Source organism: Clytia hemisphaerica, unplaced genomic scaffold (assembly GCF_902728285.1).
Source record: "Clytia hemisphaerica strain Z4C2 unplaced genomic scaffold, Clytia hemisphaerica genome assembly, whole genome shotgun sequence".
Lineage (NCBI taxonomy): Eukaryota > Metazoa > Cnidaria > Hydrozoa > Leptothecata > Clytiidae > Clytia > Clytia hemisphaerica.
Window position 1 is genome coordinate 381,957 of NW_027104387.1, and position 17,529 is coordinate 399,485.

Sequence of the window (17,529 nt, forward strand, 5' to 3'; positions counted from 1 at the left end):
CGAAGTGGACAGCTAAATCATTAATGGAAGCTTAGTGGGCTGGTCGGCTACATAGTATAGAAATAGTAAATCAATGGGCAACCTAATATAGAAGACGCTGAAAAATAGGTTCATCGGATAAGATGATATAGATAAAAAAACACATAGGTCGAATTGTGTAGGTTGTCAAAGTCCTAGTTATGCAATGAAATAGTAAATATTAAATATTAGGGAGAAAAACTACTTATATGATAATATTTTAATATATTCATAGGAGATCAAACTGAGAAGAAAATTCGAATTTAGAATAGACTAGACGTAATAGCGCAACATCGAATTAACATCAAAACTAAAACCATTCGGTTAAATTTGTAGATATTGTGATGGCAAAATTGTGGAATGGCTGCGGTAAAATAGAATATAGGTTCGGTCTCATTTAGGAATATAAAATGTTAGAACAATGTTTTAGATAAAATAAAATAAATATTAACATAAAATAAATATATCAAAATGGGAACGCTAGAATCGCTGGTGGGCTAGAAAACACAAGAAGAGTGAGTCCAAATATATAGCAAGTGATTGAAAATAAATGACCTTAGAAAATAGACTAGGCTGCAAATGCTAAAGACTACACGTAAGTATCAGATACTAGATTGACTGTGTTTGTGACTCGAGGTTGAATTGAATTAGCTTAGAGATTTGGCTAGCGCCCTATCAAAATAAAAATTCCAGCATTTATCAGCAAAGCTTTCCTTTTTGTCAATTCGTTTGATATCAACAGGCAAGTTGTTGAAGCATTTTGCGGCCTCATGTGCAAAGGTGCCAGTTAGACGAGATGTGTCCTCAATGTCATGTGCGACCAAATTACCATTTCGGAGCTCTCTGTCTGGATCCGGTTGTCTATTGAGTTTGAGGTATGACGGCCAGCTGGGGTTGTGGAGAGCGCTATGGGCAATCTTGGCGATTGTTAGATCAACCATCTCAGAAACTGGTAACCATTCGAGATCGATTACGTCGCTGGTTCTGGCATAACGTTTGAGCACGAAGCCAGCGGCGGCGTTCTGGACTTTCTGAAGACGCTCAATCTGGGCTTTTGTAGCATCGGATAGTAAAGCGATGCCATATGTCAGTTTACTGAGAACCAGTGACTCCATAAGCATCTTGCGCTGCTGCCATGATGCGGTGTTCTTGAATCGTTTTAAGCAGCGTAACGTGGCAAAACAAGATCTCATGGTATGGTTGACATGTTCAGTCCAGTCTAGATGCTCATTAAATCTAACACCGAGAATTTTGAAATTTTTGACCTGTTCAATATCCTGTCCAGCGCTTTTGATAACCGTGACGAGTTCCGCGAGGGAATGGCGTTGTGCAAGTTGTCTGGTCGAAAAGATTGTCATTTTTGTCTTTTTTGTGTTTAGACAAAGATTGTTTTGCTCAGACCAAAGGTTGATGTTGTCTATTTCATTTTGGACCGATTCGATGGCGCTCTGCAGTTCTTGGATCTTTGTATGTCGGAGTAGCGTAGTATCATCGGCATATAGCAGGTATGTGCTCGGACCGTTGGTGTTTATAGTGGTCACATACAAGTTGAACAAGATCGGGCCAAGTATACTCCCCTGTGGAACGCCAAACTGTACATCTAATTTGCTCGATGATTTATCGTCGATTTGGGCGTATTGTTTGCGTTCTGATAGATAATCTCTAATCAAATAAAGTACTTTTCGAGAGAAGCCAAGGCTACTAAGTTGTTTTATTAAAGTTCGATAGTCAACGGTGTCAAAAGCCTTTGAGAAATCGGCAAATACAGATAGCGTTACTTCGCTTCTGCTCATTGCAACTTTAATATCGTTTTTCAGCTTGAGTAGGACGGTTATAGTTGAATGCGATTTTCTGAAACCAGATTGACTCTCGAGGTAAATCGATTTTTCTTCGATGTGCAATTCGATTCAGACAATGAACAGGTATATCTTCAGACAGGCGAAAATTATTCGTAATCTCATCAAAAAATCTAATAAGGAATTCAAAAATGAGTAAAACTACGAAGCTCTCATCGCGTCCATTTCTCGTCCATAACGTTTGGTGAACGTTGATACAAGGAGGTTTGTGTCTAGTTTCTAACTTATTAATTTCTGTGGTTTTCAAACATCTCACCAAGAACTTACCAATAAAGATGTTAATCTTTTTATGAAGGATAAGAAAATTCATTTCATTTCATCAAAAATACCTCATACTATTCCTTTGTTTTGAGGGGTGTCTACTTTGGAACAAGTTTGCTACGGTTGGTTGCAGATCGGTGAGGTTTTTATTGTTTACGAGAGTTGATTATCACATCAATAATTGCTTGCTATTTATTTGTTCATTTGTGAGCACCTCGATTGTGACTGGTTCTATCTGGAGTGGATCTCAGGATTGATTTAAAGTTTTCAGTGTTACTTTTTTTAAATTTTGAAATTTCGCTGATTTAAAAAGTGTACACTTTTTTTTTACAAGAACCAGTAAAATTTTTCTATGAGTCGGTTGTTCTTATTTTTTTGGCACTTTGAGCCTCAAATTGTTCTTATCCTGTTCTTATTTATAAGGTGTAATTGAGATATATTAGGCGTTATACATGTTTTTTTTATAAGCAAGTGTATGCCCCTTGGTCAGGCTCGTGTATGCTTAAGTTCTCAAAGCATCCAGGCATAGTTTATGCTTATTATATGCTTAAGAATTATGCTTATGATTCACCCCGAGCCAAGTTTTTTAATGAAATTTCAGAAATTTTGTAAAAAAATTGTCAAGATTTTGGGAGCAGTGGAATTTAGCTAGCCGTGGAATGTCTTATTTTTTACTTGACCTCTTCCAAACCAGATAAGAATGAAACAAAAACAGATAAAAATGACCACTTGAAAAATATTTTAGGCTGACGTATATGCTCATGTTATGCTTAGGAATTCTGCAAATCTGAGCCTTCGTATGCTTATAAGCGTTATGCTTATAAAAAAACATGTACCCAATTTTTACTACTTTAACCCTTAATTTGCTTGAATTTGAGTAATTTCAGGCTCAGCATTGTTCTTAAATTGTTCTTATCTTTTGGTGATTTTGAGCCTCGTTATTCTTATGAAATTGTTGTCATAAAAAAGTGTATTCCGATTTCTTATATCTTTTTTGGATTAAAAGTTACAGACATGAAGGCAAAAAAGGGTTCAAATGGGCGATAAATTGCTAAAAGTGTTCGAGATGGTTGCAAGGGTCTATATAACTGAGGTTTTAAGATTTTTAAGAAAAATTAAGTTTATCACTACAAGACAGACAAAAGTTAGTTAGTTTTAATTATTCTATCTTTTTGATAAAAGTAGCTTAATGTCCTAAACAGAGACCATTGATTACTCACAGGGAGGTTGCCAAAATTTTAGTTTTTTAATCACCCGGTCTTGCCTTTCAGACTTCTGTTATTAAATTGACAAAACATGTGGAAATATTTCACATTGACTCTTTTGATCGTCCCATTGGTATTCTCGTACCATATTCAAGATCGGCATGATAACTATAGACTGAACAGAGGAAAGGGTGATAGTTACAGAAACACACTCAGAGAAGATTTCTTCGAGAAAAGATCAGGTACGCGTTTTTTTATAAGAACATTCCAAAATTTTGAAGCCTTCGTATGTTCTAGACTTTTTGAGTTTAAAGTCTAAAAATGTTTTTAATATGTTCTTATTTCCACCACTCTGGTCTGTTCCTTTTATGAAAGTTAAAAAAGACTTTTTCTCTCATTTGAAAATTGAAAAAAAGTGTTCGCAATTACCCGTCGGTCGCAATTAGCCGACATGACTCTATCTTTGTTCATTGAGAAACAAAATTTGAAAAAAAATAAATATTTTCCCCCACAGTAACGAAAAAACGAAGAAAACAAAAGGAAATGCTCGGGTTACATTGTTTATTGTGTGTATGCTCAACATTTGATTTTGGTGCGATTGTTTTCCTTTAGTCAATCACCACGCTCAAAGGACATTTGATATTCATCAAAAATCAAAAATAGATTAAAATGGTACCTCGCACCGGGCAGATTCTCTTACGGAGCAATGACCTTTAGAGTGCCTCCCCCCCCCCCCACTGCTAACACGGAGTAATCAAAATCTGCTCGGAGATAATATATTATACTAATTTTCCCTTTTACAGCTTGTGTGGATGATGACCCTGCTGACTGGTGTGTAGATATAGTATCTCATGACAATGGATGTAAAAAATATCCCAAATTTGCAAAAGATTGCAAAAAGACTTGTGACCTTTGCTGTAAGTATGAATAACAGTATGCAAGACCTTTATTGCTCAATCAGATCTTATAACGACAGTTCTGTTGCCGAATGAATGTCGACGCTATTTTGGATAAAAAAATAAATACCAGAATTTTTCAAAACGCTTTCATTATACTTTTGATTATTCTCCTTGGAAATATCTTTTCAATGGTGTATTACTTTCTAACAGGGGGTACTGCTGCCAGCGATGAGTCAGTTGATTTTAAAGTCGCTATTCACGATAAGTGTGCACTAAATTTTGCTTTGCTTGTTATTTCTCAACCAATGCTTCAATCTTAAAAATTTTGGTATCGTTGGGAAAGTAGGAAAGCGCTTATTAATTTACTGTTCATTTTTTCCGTGAAATTTGAAAAGAACATGAAGACACAGTAACGAAAAAACGATGAAAACAAAAGCAAAAACCTCGTGTTCCAATGTTTATTATGTATACACGTATACAACATTTGATTTTGGTGCGATTGTTTTTGAAATCGCCTAGCTTTAAGCTTTCCAAAGATGTAAAAATAACGTTTATTTCTTCATTTTTCTTTAGCTCATTTCAAATTTCACGGAAAAATCTAACAGTAAATTAATAAGCTCCTTCCTACCTCCCCAACGATACCAAACTTTTTAAGATTGAAGCATTGGTTGAGAAATAACAAGCAAAGCCAAATTTAGTGCACACATATCGTGAATAGACTTTTAAATGAAAATGCTTTGAGTTGTAGGTGCTTCTCTAACTTTTCGAAAAATTTCTACTCTCAAACTCTCAAAGTTTAATACCTTTTTCTCGCTATTTATCATTTAGCTATGGACAATATTTTTCTACATTATTTTAGAAAATGGACAAAAAGGAAAGAACGGATCGTTGTTCAAGAGAAGGAAAAGTCATTCTCATCTCTCAGAAAGCCAGAAAGCGGAAATTATAATAATATTTTTCTACACTTTTTTACTATTTCAACTTTTAGATTTTTAGCATTTATACTTGTGAAATATAATTTGTACTCGTAATAAGCTTCCTTTCTTTTAAAACTTTGTATGACTTGTTACTTCTGAAACAGTTTGAAGGTATTTAAATTGTGATTCTTGACTCGTTGAAAAGATTATCGTGAGCGAGCATTCATCATGTAAAATATTGAAATATTTTTTGAAATTTGAAGATTCGCTGAAATAAATAACGAAGTTAGCTTTACATGATAATGTTGTTAGGATTATCCTTTAAACGAGCTTTGAAATTAGTTTGGTAATATAATTTTGGATCAACAAACACTCATAAGATTGAGTAAATTGATTAATTGAATTATTTTTGTGGTCAAAAGCTTTATAGGTTGAACTTTCCAATTTCAACAATACCCTAATTTTTTGGGGACGAATATTATTCTAAGATATTATAATTTAGATATTATTCTCAAAATCAATGCATTAATAAACAAAAAAAAAATCAAATAATTTACATTAAAAAAATAACAAAAAACGAAACATTTTAAATTCTTATAATCAAAAAACACACTTTAAACGTTAACAAGCAACATGCTGAATGGACCTACCTAATGATTAACATCAGATGAAAATAAGAAAAAAGTGACAATAATTGTACAAAAATTCAGAATGGAAAAATATAGCTTGTGTGTTGAATAATGTAAAATGGTAAAAAGGAATTTCCCCAAATACGAAAATCACTTAAACCATTCAGGCCCAAAAAACCTTTTAAGCTGTTTTTGGCCCAAATTTACCCAAAATTTTTCCTTAAAAGTCTGGCTCAGTCACATTTTGGGCATTGCCATTTTGCATCATTGTGCAAAAAATCAGAAAAAAATTATGAGTCAACATTGAGAAAAGCTATATTTTCTTATTTGGTTAAAGGGAATTTACCCAAAGTACGAAAATCCGTCTTTTAAGGCAAAAAGAATTTTCCAGGAAAAACCACTTCAGCCATTCTTTTGAGAATCTTGCCCTCCATCTTTGTACAAAAAATCAGAAAAAAGTAATGACAGGATTTTGCACAAAGTCCAAAAAACCCTATTTTTAGGCAGTTTTGGCCCAAATTTGCCCAAATATATTTTTTTTCGAAAATCAGGCTCCGGCACATTTTAGGTATTGCCATTTTGCATCATTGTGCAAAAAATCAGAAAAAAATTATGAGTCAACATTGAGAAAGGCTATATTTTCTTATTTGTTTAAAGGGAATTTCCCCAAAAATATGAAAATCCGTTTTTTAAGGCGAATAAGAATTTTCCGGGAAAAACCACTTCAGCCATTCTTTAGAGAATCTTGCCCTCCATCTTTGTACAAAAAATCAGAAAAAAGTAATGACAGGATTTTGCACAAAGTCCAAAAAACCCTATTTTTAGGTAGTTTTTGGCCCAAATTTGCCCAAATAAATTTTTTCTCAAAAATCGGGCTTCGTCACGTTCTGGGCATTGCCATTTTGCATCATTGTGCAAGAAATCAGAAAAAACTAATGAGCCAATCCTGAGAAAAGCTGGTAACAGACGGACGGACGGACGAACGAACGAACGAACGAACGAACGAACGAACGAACGAACGAACGAACGAACGAACGAACGAACGAACGAACGAACGAACGAACGAACGAACGAACGAACGAACGAACGGACGGACGGACGGACATGGGTTAATTTATAGAACCTCCACCGGGGTACCCGGAGGTAGGTCCAAAAATATTTATAGTTGACAACACAAAGCAAATAGCGAATTTCTAATTTCCAAATTACTAGTTTTTCAGTCCGATTAAAGCTTCTTTGAGTGAACTAATTTTAGCGAATTTGACGATTTTTGGCAAAATAGGCCAAGATTTTAGTTCTCGCCTAAATTAAATCATTTATTGTATCGATATAATTAGTTCTCACCAAAATACTTGTGTTACCATGTTTCGATTTATTTTTACAAGAAAATTTATCCGAATCCACACCACAAACTATAACCTACACTTTTTTTTTCTTTTATAAGAACAATGAGGTCCAAAATCGCCAAAAAAAGAACAATTTAAGATCAATGCTTAGCCTGACATTACTCAATTTCAAGCAATTCAGAGGTCAAAGAAGTAAAAATTGGGTATAAATCCTAAAATACTTCAATACCCTTTAGACAAGAACAAGATAAGAACAATTTGAGGCTCAAAATTGCCAAAAAAGTAAGAACAGCCAAGCCTCATCAAATTTTTATTATTTTAACATTTTCTACGAATTTTAATGCTGGTGTAAATTGTGGTTTCGGAAAAGATGGTTTTGGAAAAGAAAGCGGTATGAATTCGGAGAAACGGAACAAAAAAATGCTTACATATAGTTAAAAAAATAAATTAATAAAAAATACTTTGTGTCAAAAAAAGAAAGTTCTTATATTATAATTATATTACTTCATACTATATTTTTCACTTTTGAATCATAGTAAAAATCAATCTAGTCTATGCTTTCGTTTTTAATCAAAAATTCAATCAACGCACTTCTCAATTTCCCATCCGTCAAAAGGATATCACGTGACCTATGACGTCACAGATACTGACGAGATGGAGTTGTTTTCGTCAGAATATCCGTTCGATCGACTGTGTCTTGTTTCCTTCTTGCTCAAAATTCGCAGAGCACTCCTCTTGGTCACAGAGTACGCGTTGACAAAATTGAAACCCAAGAACCTATCAGGTACATGAAAAGATTGAGAATTTCGATAAAACAAATTTTCATTTTCTTTTCTTAAGGTTTGGATTCAAGTAGGATTAAGCCTGCTAAATCGGGTTTCAAATGATGTATGACATTATAATATACTCGGGATTGTTATTTCCGATCCACTCTGCACGAAGAGAAATGAAAATAAATTACTCTGAACAAAACGTTAAGTGCAATAGGAATCTTCCCTTAGGCATTTCGGTAGTAATTAACGTTTCAGTGTTGTGTTGTGCACGTCTAACAGGTTGTACTTACTTGGCAAGTATGAGTTCGCCAAAGAATAAAGCGAACGCCATCCCAACTTTGAGCGGATCATATGGAATTCTTTTCCACATCAAAAATAAACTGACCGGAAGTAGAATCATGGTGACTGCAACGATTAACGTTTGTGACCACGCCCTGTATAGAAGAAAAACAAAAAACAGTCTTTATTATCAATTCCCTTTAAGAATTTGAGACTTCATAATATAAATAGCCTGTTTTGAAATAATAGGCAAAATACCAACCTGACTTTTTGACCACTGGGAAGCCAGACGACACTTGTGTCCTTCTCTACGTTGTACTAATGAAAAATGAAAAAAAAAAGAATATCCTCTACACGTCATAAATTACTTCAAAAGTTTTATTCTACTTCAAGTCTCAATAATGGCGCAAAAATGGCTCTCGGACAAAACTTTCAGCTTCGTAGAAAGAACATTGCTTCTGCTTTCGAAAACTAGGCCATTTTTGCAGAAAGTAAAGTTGTGACTCGAAATAAAGAGGCTATGTTCTCTGACCAAGATGTCGACAAAAGATTTTAACTTGTGAACAGACTAGAGAAAAGGATTGGAATCTTTTACACAAAAAAAGCAAATCAACTAATCCTGAAGAAATTAATTTTTTACCTGAGCTTTGCAAACACTGCAACTAATTGTCTCCTTCTCATTCTCGGACGGTCGCTGAAAGTAAGAAATAAATATCAAACAACAAAAAGTTGGGTCAAAAAGTCTTTTTCTACAGGAATTGGCTTATTTATATGATGAAACATGGTGATATCAGATTGGAAAGAGAATAAAGGTTCAATAAAAACAATCGCTTTCAACTGCATACATATTAACAAAACTTGACAACGTCTATACTATACCGCTTAACTAAATTTCATAACCCATTAAAATTATTTCCGAATGTTACATACATACCTTGGATGGACATTATAATTAATTATCACACACCCGATATCTACAGAAACTTCAAAATTCATTACAACCTACCTCCATCAGCCATTTCTTGAGACATGTGTGATGGACGTATTTAGTACCACCCTTACAATCACATGGTTGGATTAAATGTTCAATTTTCTCGTCATCATAACAAATCCAGCAATCTCGGTTACCGTCACAATCTAACAAGAAAAATGATAATGCAGCTATTCACTTATTGTATGTGACACAGACTGACAGAGAATAGTCTCGGGTACGTAACAAACGTCCCCCGCTAATTTATTTTTCGAAAGTTTTCCACACAGGACTTTCTTTTTCCAATCCCCTGCTTATTAATTTTTGGGAAAATGTTTTTGAAAGTTCCCTCTTTTGCACCAATTCTGCTGTATTAGCCTCTTTTCCAAAATTTTTCAACCCAGGACATTTTTATTCCAACCCCCTTTTAAGTTTTGAGAATTTTTCCACCAACCCCGCTTATTCCAAACCCCCAGTTTATTAGGTACCCTAGAGTAATAAAAATTTGAAGGTACCTTTGATTTCAGGGAGGGATTTTGAAAGTCAACTTGGAAAGGTCACCAACAAACTATGTTGTCAGCGTTTTTTTCTTTAACAAAGATGGCGAGCTCAAAACAAAATCAACAAGTCAAAATCTAATTATCGAAGGGACACTATTGAAAATCGTAAGATATTCGAATTTACTTTTTTTCTTGTTACGGTTTGAGGAGTCTTTCATCCCATGGTGGTCCCAAGAATTATTCAGATTTCAAATCGTTTTCCTAGCCAACACAAAATCTATTTCATATTCAAAATCATAGTTCATCCTTCTTCTGCTAAATTTAAATTTTTCTAGACTTTTCTTTTTCAATGGTTAGTTTTTTCTCAAAGGTTTTGATTATAGTACTGATAAAAAGGGGGGAACTCTTTTGTGAAACTGAACGATTTAGTTCTGCAAGTATTTTTAACAGCTAGTTCTCAGTCTTTCAATAACTTGTTCATTTTTTAACACCAAGCTAACGGGGATGATTTTTGAACATAAAAATATCTGTCTGGAACAAATGATGACAAGAATTGAGTCTGAAATCCAAAGAGAAGCCTTTCCCAAGAACAAGACTAGATATCATGAATAAGAGGAAGAAGGTGTTTTTATTGTATACAACTCAATCTGTTCTTTATTAAATGAAGAAGATAAGATGAATCAGTGAAAAAATGAAGAATTTTAGTTTATTTTCTTCATTGTGAAATAATGAAATCATCAACAAATAATTTGGGTCTTTTACAAGAGGAGGGGGACATAAAGGTTTTGAGAAAATCGAAGAAATTTCGTTTTCAAATTTTGTCAGAAAGGAACGGAAAGGTCACGGTCAATTTTGAAGGGTTAATCGGTAATTTCCTCAGTCGGAAAAAAAAGATTACTTTCTTGTCATAGAGGAAAAGATCTTTTGGTACATTTGTTAAGGTAAGTCTTTTTCAATTTTTTGTAAACACTCACGATTACAAATTTACAGTCGACCAGACAAAAATGGCCTTTAGGGGACATTTACCGTTCGAAATGAGCAGAACTAATTACGTCCCCGTAAGGGCTTCCCGTTAACGTACAAACATAAACCCGTTATCAGAGTGCGGTGGTCTTGATTACCCATGATTCCTTTCGAATGTGAAACGAATCAAACGAAGAAAAACATTGCACTAAAAAAATGTTAGCTTTGCCTCTTATGAGCAAACAGAATCAAGAAGCATTTGTAATAAATGAATACTCTGTCTCTGTTAATCAAACATAGAAAAGGGGCGATTCTAGCTAAGAGAGCTAACTTCTTGTCTGTTAACCAAAAATAAATAATAGTCTTTTGTATTAAAAGAAAAAAATGGGAGCAGTACCTTCTTCATCTTCATCGTCAGTTTCGTTGTCATCTTCAGAACTGAATGTATTGTAATTGGATGGGGTGGGCGAGGCTCGAACGATGGGTGCTTGTTCATGTGCTTGTTGTTCTGCTTCCTATGTAAAAAAAATATTTGTGATAAATCTGCTGCGAGGCTTAAAGATTAGGATAATAAGATTACTTTTGCACGTGACAGGGCAAAAATATATAAATTATGAAAGACTCGTTCTTATTGTTCATTACGATTTGAAAAGCCAACTTTGGATAATAAATTTATTGGGAGTTTTAAATTGTGATCAATTGGACACCAAAGAAACTAGATGTCAGATTTTCTTTCTGTTAATGTAATGTGATCAGCACGTTTTGAAAAACTGAAGATTAAACCTTTCGAACTCTTCCAAGATCCAGAATTTTCTGAGGATTCAATATCCATAGTTCACCCGGTCTAAAATAAAATAAAAAAGTAAGTGGTGATTATAAGTGTTTCCTTAATAAAGCTACAAGATATATTCCAGTCATTAGATCATTAGGATATTACAGGGGGGTTGGGACATCATATCATCATATTTGTAATACCTTCCTAAACAGAAAGTAACGAATTATGTCTGAAAATATAAAAATATGACATAAAATTATGGCAAACAGAAAGGCAGCTTTGGTACGAAATAACAAAACAGCAAGCTTTCAAAAATGGTCAAGCAAAACATACTTGTAGACATTCCATAGACAGCATGGGAACCAAAGAACAACAGCCAGCTCAGCCACATGATATGCGATATTGAAAATATTTCGTTCACCAATTGGCAATTTCTCTTTCCACATTTTGCTCAAGACTTCACTCATGAGAAAGACAGTTACTGCCAACTAAAAAAAAACAAAATTATTGTCTAAGTTGGTTTTTAAAAATTGGCCATCTCATAAAATGAGATCAATTATCTATATCCTCAAACGCTTGGCTCAATTTTTGATAGCCAATATAAACTGTTTGGAAATTGGAAAGATATACCCTAATTTTGTGTTTATTTGTTTTTAAAAGAACACAAAACTATAAATTTTAAAAAATTTAACTGAAATCTGGGGGACAGTTACTGACGTATAATTTTATTTATAGAAAACGAAAGATAAAACTTTGAAATCTATATTATTGCACATTGAAATTGACAACATTTTTATTTGGAAGTATGTACGTAGGGAGGAGTGAAACTTAATACTTCAAAATAACACAAACTATTTGGACAGTTAAATTTGATATGCATGAGACATCAAAGGGATGTGCAAATTCCAAAAAGTCTTGTGATTTCTCATACTGATCAGATAACGACATTTAAAAACATTAAAAATAAAAACATTGAAATGAAATAGCAGTTTGACGTCAATAAAGGTTTATAAACAATAACGACTGAATTATTTTCTTTTTGGAGAAATTCCTTATCATATCATTAAGAAGCTTTTAGATATATCTTTATAAAGACTTAAACAATATCAGCTATACAAATCTCCTTAAATTTGAGTGACTTGTGACTGATTGAAAAAAGTAGGAAATTAAAAAGTACACTTACCAAGAAACCAGCTTGCATAACGAGTCCAAAGCGTGAGACAAAAAGTTGATAGAAATTAACATTGACTTGCTTTTGTACTGCTAGAGTGTCAGGCTTAAAAGCTCCTTCCACCTGAAAGAAACAACAAAATTGAAAGTATTCTATGAACAAACAGAAGAACAAACCTTGTAAGAACATAATGGCTTCGATTGCCAAAATATTAAGAATGAGTTAAGAACATTTCCAGGTTTGAGACTAAAAAAGAGCATCCAGTAGTTAAGAAGCTTCGAAAATTCTGAACTTTTTATAAAAAAAACATGTATGCTGATTTGGGACAACAGAAAAGTTTCTAAATAAAAATTTTCAGCTTAACGAGAATTTGATACCTTGCAAAAGATTTCAACTCCATATATCAGGAAAAACACCAAGGAAATCAACATCAAAACAGCAAAGCTTCCATTGACAACTTCATTTAGTTTGACCTTCAATAGAAAAAAGTATGCTCTATAATCTAAAAAACACTAAAAAATCGGAAAAGCCTTGCAGTACACCAACATGACCAAGTGTTAACATATTATGTTTGATATTTGAATTAGTAAACCTAAGGCAATTCTTATTGTAAACCTTTCTTTGATTTCAAATTATCTAAATCATATGATAAGCTTTCCAAAAGCCTAAATCTTGGTTTTAATTTCTTATAAAGTTGTTCGTAGATTTGGGTTGAATTTTAGTTTAAATGTGGACTTCTTACTTTGGACTTGATACTAAGGTCCTTTTCAATTTGAAAAGAACAATACCTTTAACTTTTCATTCAAAAGATGATTTCCAACATACTGCATGACCAACATTCCATAAACCATGAAATTCATGATCACAAAGGCCACAAATGATTTAGTTAGGAATCGCGGCCTATCCAACTTTAAACCAGAAACATGAAATGTCTAAAATTAGAAAAGGGTGTCAGATAGAAAATGTAATAATAAAAGGTTTCATTTTAAATCTGAAAATCAACTAAATGAAAGTCATTTTATCATGGAATTTATTGGGAAGATTGTAATTACAGCAAGTCTTTTTACTCTATTTAAAATTTCATATATGGCAGTAGTCTTTTTAGTCAAAAACAACCTTCAATAAAAGTGGGAGCTTTAAAATGTTTATAACTAATCTAGTAAAATTCATTGAGATTTTCTTATGTTTTTACCTCAGCCCAAAAACAAATTATAAGAAACATGCCGGATAGCACAAAAGGATAGAAAGTGGAAAACAGGTTCTCTTGAAATGTCACTTTTGATAAATCCTATAAAATAAGAACAAATTTTGTTACTACATCCTTAAGGAAATGATATGTCATAAATTGCATCAAGCTGATTTATCACAGCTATACTTTCATTAACGACAGGTCTATGATTAAAATTCTATTTTAAAGCCTTAAAGCAGGAAGTACAAAATAAATGAAAAAATCAATAAACAAATCTTTGTACTTTGAACTTCTGGATTACATCAGCTAGACACCATTGGAGACATCATAGAAAAAAGTAAAATGTTTACTTTTGTTCAAAACTGAAAGAAAAATAACTCACCAGCAAACCAAGTGTAAAATAAACTGCTCGAGAACCAGTGGCACAGATAACTGCCAAATATATTAATTTTTGAATACTTGGTCTAAAAGCATGATGTAAACAATTTCTTTTTGATCGTGTAAAATCTGACCACATACATAATACCTAGATAACAAAAACAGTGAAGAAAACTGAGTATGATAATTTATTAAAGGAAAATATTGGCAACAAAGTTGAGCTTCATATATTTAGTGATAAATCTTCCATAAGGGAACAGTTTCACTACAAAAAAAGCAGAGGAAGGACTAAATCATCTTTATCGAAAGTTGAAAACTTAAAACTAAAAGACTACAACTCACCAATTGTAAAATTGCTCCAAGACATATCAAGTAGAAGAATAGACCAAAAGTCACAAAATATCCAATATTTGTATGATCACATGATCCTCCAGAATATTGAACCTGGAAAATTCAGAAATTTATTTTGCAAAACTCATTTTTATCTTACCTTAACTTATTTCTAACTTACCTTTTCAGGTTTTTACAAAAGAACTTCAAGATGAAGTAATCTTATTTTGAAGTCTTTTCTCAAAAATCATATCATGAGGATATTGAATTATAAATGAAAATAGATTCAACTTACCTCACATAAACAAGTACCAGAGAGACAAACACCGTTCCCACTACAATTTCCAGGGCAAATCGCTAACTGAGACATTGGGATCAGCATGATGAAGATGTAGTCAATTTGTGTTTACAACAACAATCCTTATAAAAAAGATATAAAAATTATGTGTTTAAAGGTTTTGAAATATAGTAGTATAGCTTCAATCTAAATACCCTGTAGTAGAGCTGATCAACTCATGCTCCTGCACAAACTAACTATATTAAAAATCTTAACACTCAAAAGATGATGCAATTAGGCCTAAGGCTAGCTTCCTCAGAACCTTTCACTTTACTTTGCAAGCTTGAAAGTCTGCAGTCTTTGTAAATTTTATGATTTTGTTGAGTTTCCAGGCAAAATGTAAGGCTTGAAAATCCATTTTGAGCTCTTCAAAATCAAAAAGAACCTTTACCACTTGATAGGGCTCTTCAAACTGAGAAAAAAACCTATAACAACAAATTTCCAGCTTTTCCTAGATTAAACGATTTCTATTGATCAAAAGTGCCTTTAATTTTGCATGAATCATGCAGAGTCAGAGTCTGGGGCATACTCAATCCCCTTCATTTTCGGAATAAAACACTAACTTTTTTTAGCATAACTTTTGATCTAGAAGTTAAGAACCATTTTCAATAATCAGGCAAAACCATGACCAGACATGAAAATTGTAAAAGTGACGTTAACAATGGGTAGTTCCAGAAAAAAAAACCATTACCCCCCCCCTGTGGACGACAGGGATTTTTTGAATTTCTTTTCGCTTGGTCATCTATCTATCTATATATTTAAGTATAAACATCAGGCCCGAAGGCCCATTCTCGCTACATATAAAAATACAATAATAGTCATATAAAAACCTTTATTACATGATTGAACTATAAAAACAAATAAAATAAAGCCTGAGAGGATGTTGAGAATTTAGGTATGTGTAAAAAGTTAGGTAATCTGACGACGAAAATTGTGGTTTTTCAAACTGAAAATCTTAGATTGTGATTAGTGAAAAAAATTGAGATTGAACCTTAAAATAATAACTTAGAAAATTTTAAATATCTTGAAATATATACAATAAAATGTTAAATTAAGATTATAAATAATATATAAATAAATATAGTAAAAATGAGCCTTAAAAAATTGGTGGGTTGCACACGAGGTTGCAATGAATTAAAAACCAACTTTAATAACTAACTCAAAATTGAATAGAAAGATGGATAACTAATCTGATACTTAAAATTTCAAAAGTCAAAATTTAAATCACTCATTGCCACCATACCCAACTCATTATTATGCTTCCATGCTTAAAAAAAAAAAACTTCCATCATTAATGGGGGGGGTTTCAAGGGGTCCCGAATTCCGTCACTCCGTCCAATTTTTTGTCAAATTCCGTCATACCGTACAAAAGGAAAATTTTTTTCCGTCACCGAAGATTCCTTTAAAATTCAAGATTTTTGTCAAAAATTCCGCGAATTTAGAATATTTTTTGCTAATTCCGAAATTCCGCAAGTGTTTTTGCCAAATTCCGTTTTTCCGCACTAAAATTGTCTAATTTTCCGTCTCCGTCAGAGAACCCAATTTCCGTAATTCCGTCAAAATTTTCGCCAAATTCCGCCACACCGTCCGAAAAAAGGAACGATTCCGCTCCTCCGCAAACCATGAAACCCCCCCCATTAATTCTTTACGGTTTGAATCACAACACAGAAATAAGAATGTCTATGCACTATTCAGTTATATTTCATAGAATTATGTTTACTTACCATCTCAGATTACTGAATGTTACACAAATCTTTCTTTAGGCTTTGTTTTCTAAACAGTTTTTGTAGTCTCTTTTCCTTTTTTGTCATCAGTCAGAGGTCCACTGTCTGACTGTGGAGAGAGAATGGTATATTATTTCGATTTTATTTTTGTACAAAACAGGCTGCAATATTTGTTTACCTTTTAATATGGGTGACCCTATTGTCTCCTAAATTCAAAATATAACATAAAGTTGTCCATAGCAGAACCAAGTTAGTGCAAAATACCAGTCATAAAAATATGTTTAAATTTAAAATGAAGCTTTTAGTTTCCAAATTTTCCCGTTAAACATGTATTGGAGCAGATTTTGGGTAAAAGTTGACCCCCTGAAATTGAAATAAATATTACGTAATTAAAAAACAACAACAGTAAAATGAATGACTTGAAAACAAGTTCGCTATTGAGAAAGAAACTAACCGGCTTTGACGTAGTCTGAATCGCAGACCTCTACAAAACCACAGGTAGTATAGGTCTGCTTAATGATCTACCAACCGCTTTCCGGTTCGCAAAGGAAATCTTGGCGAGTAATTTGATTGACATTGATGTGCGCGCAAAAACGATCGTTTCGAACGTTTTCAATGGAATGTTTACATTTGAAATTCGAATCCCAGACCAGAAAAACAAAACAGAAAAAAGATAGAAAACAATCTGATGCGCGCATTATGTACAGTCTGTAGATTTATTTTTGACTTTTGCTTTTATAAGATATCTGGTCTGTAAATTTATCAAAATTTTTCCATCAGCTCTTCGGTCGAAGCTCAAAAAATACAAATATGAACACAAAAGTGAAAGAAAACAACCAGAAACACTCCAATCTCTTCAAAGAATTGAAGCTAAGTACCTGAAAAGATACAAAGGCCACACAGTATTAAAAAGTGAAATGCCAACGTCGAAGAAAAGTTCTTTGTTTGTTTTAACATTTAAAGTAAAGGCCCTTGTTGAAGGAACAACAACACTCCCTTTTGTAGAATC

General features: G+C 33.2%; 1 protein-coding gene across 1 annotated transcript; it reads right to left on the reverse strand.

Annotated features, from left to right (window-relative positions):
* Window positions 1-7,628: 7,628 nt before the first annotated feature.
* On the reverse strand, window positions 7,629-16,626 carry LOC136819519 (uncharacterized). The gene is made up of 16 exons (XM_067075754.1): window positions 16,521-16,626; window positions 14,755-14,879; window positions 14,472-14,573; window positions 14,134-14,277; window positions 13,755-13,850; window positions 13,351-13,494; window positions 12,940-13,035; window positions 12,575-12,685; window positions 11,725-11,879; window positions 11,400-11,460; window positions 11,014-11,131; window positions 9,190-9,320; window positions 8,824-8,877; window positions 8,446-8,501; window positions 8,195-8,338; window positions 7,629-7,908 (listed from the first exon to the last, which is right to left on the reverse strand). Exons 2-16 carry the CDS (start codon window positions 14,839-14,841, stop codon window positions 7,761-7,763), a joined length of 1,647 nt encoding a protein of 548 aa, XP_066931855.1. The 5' UTR covers window positions 14,842-14,879; window positions 16,521-16,626; the 3' UTR covers window positions 7,629-7,760.
* Window positions 16,627-17,529: the final 903 nt, after the last annotated feature.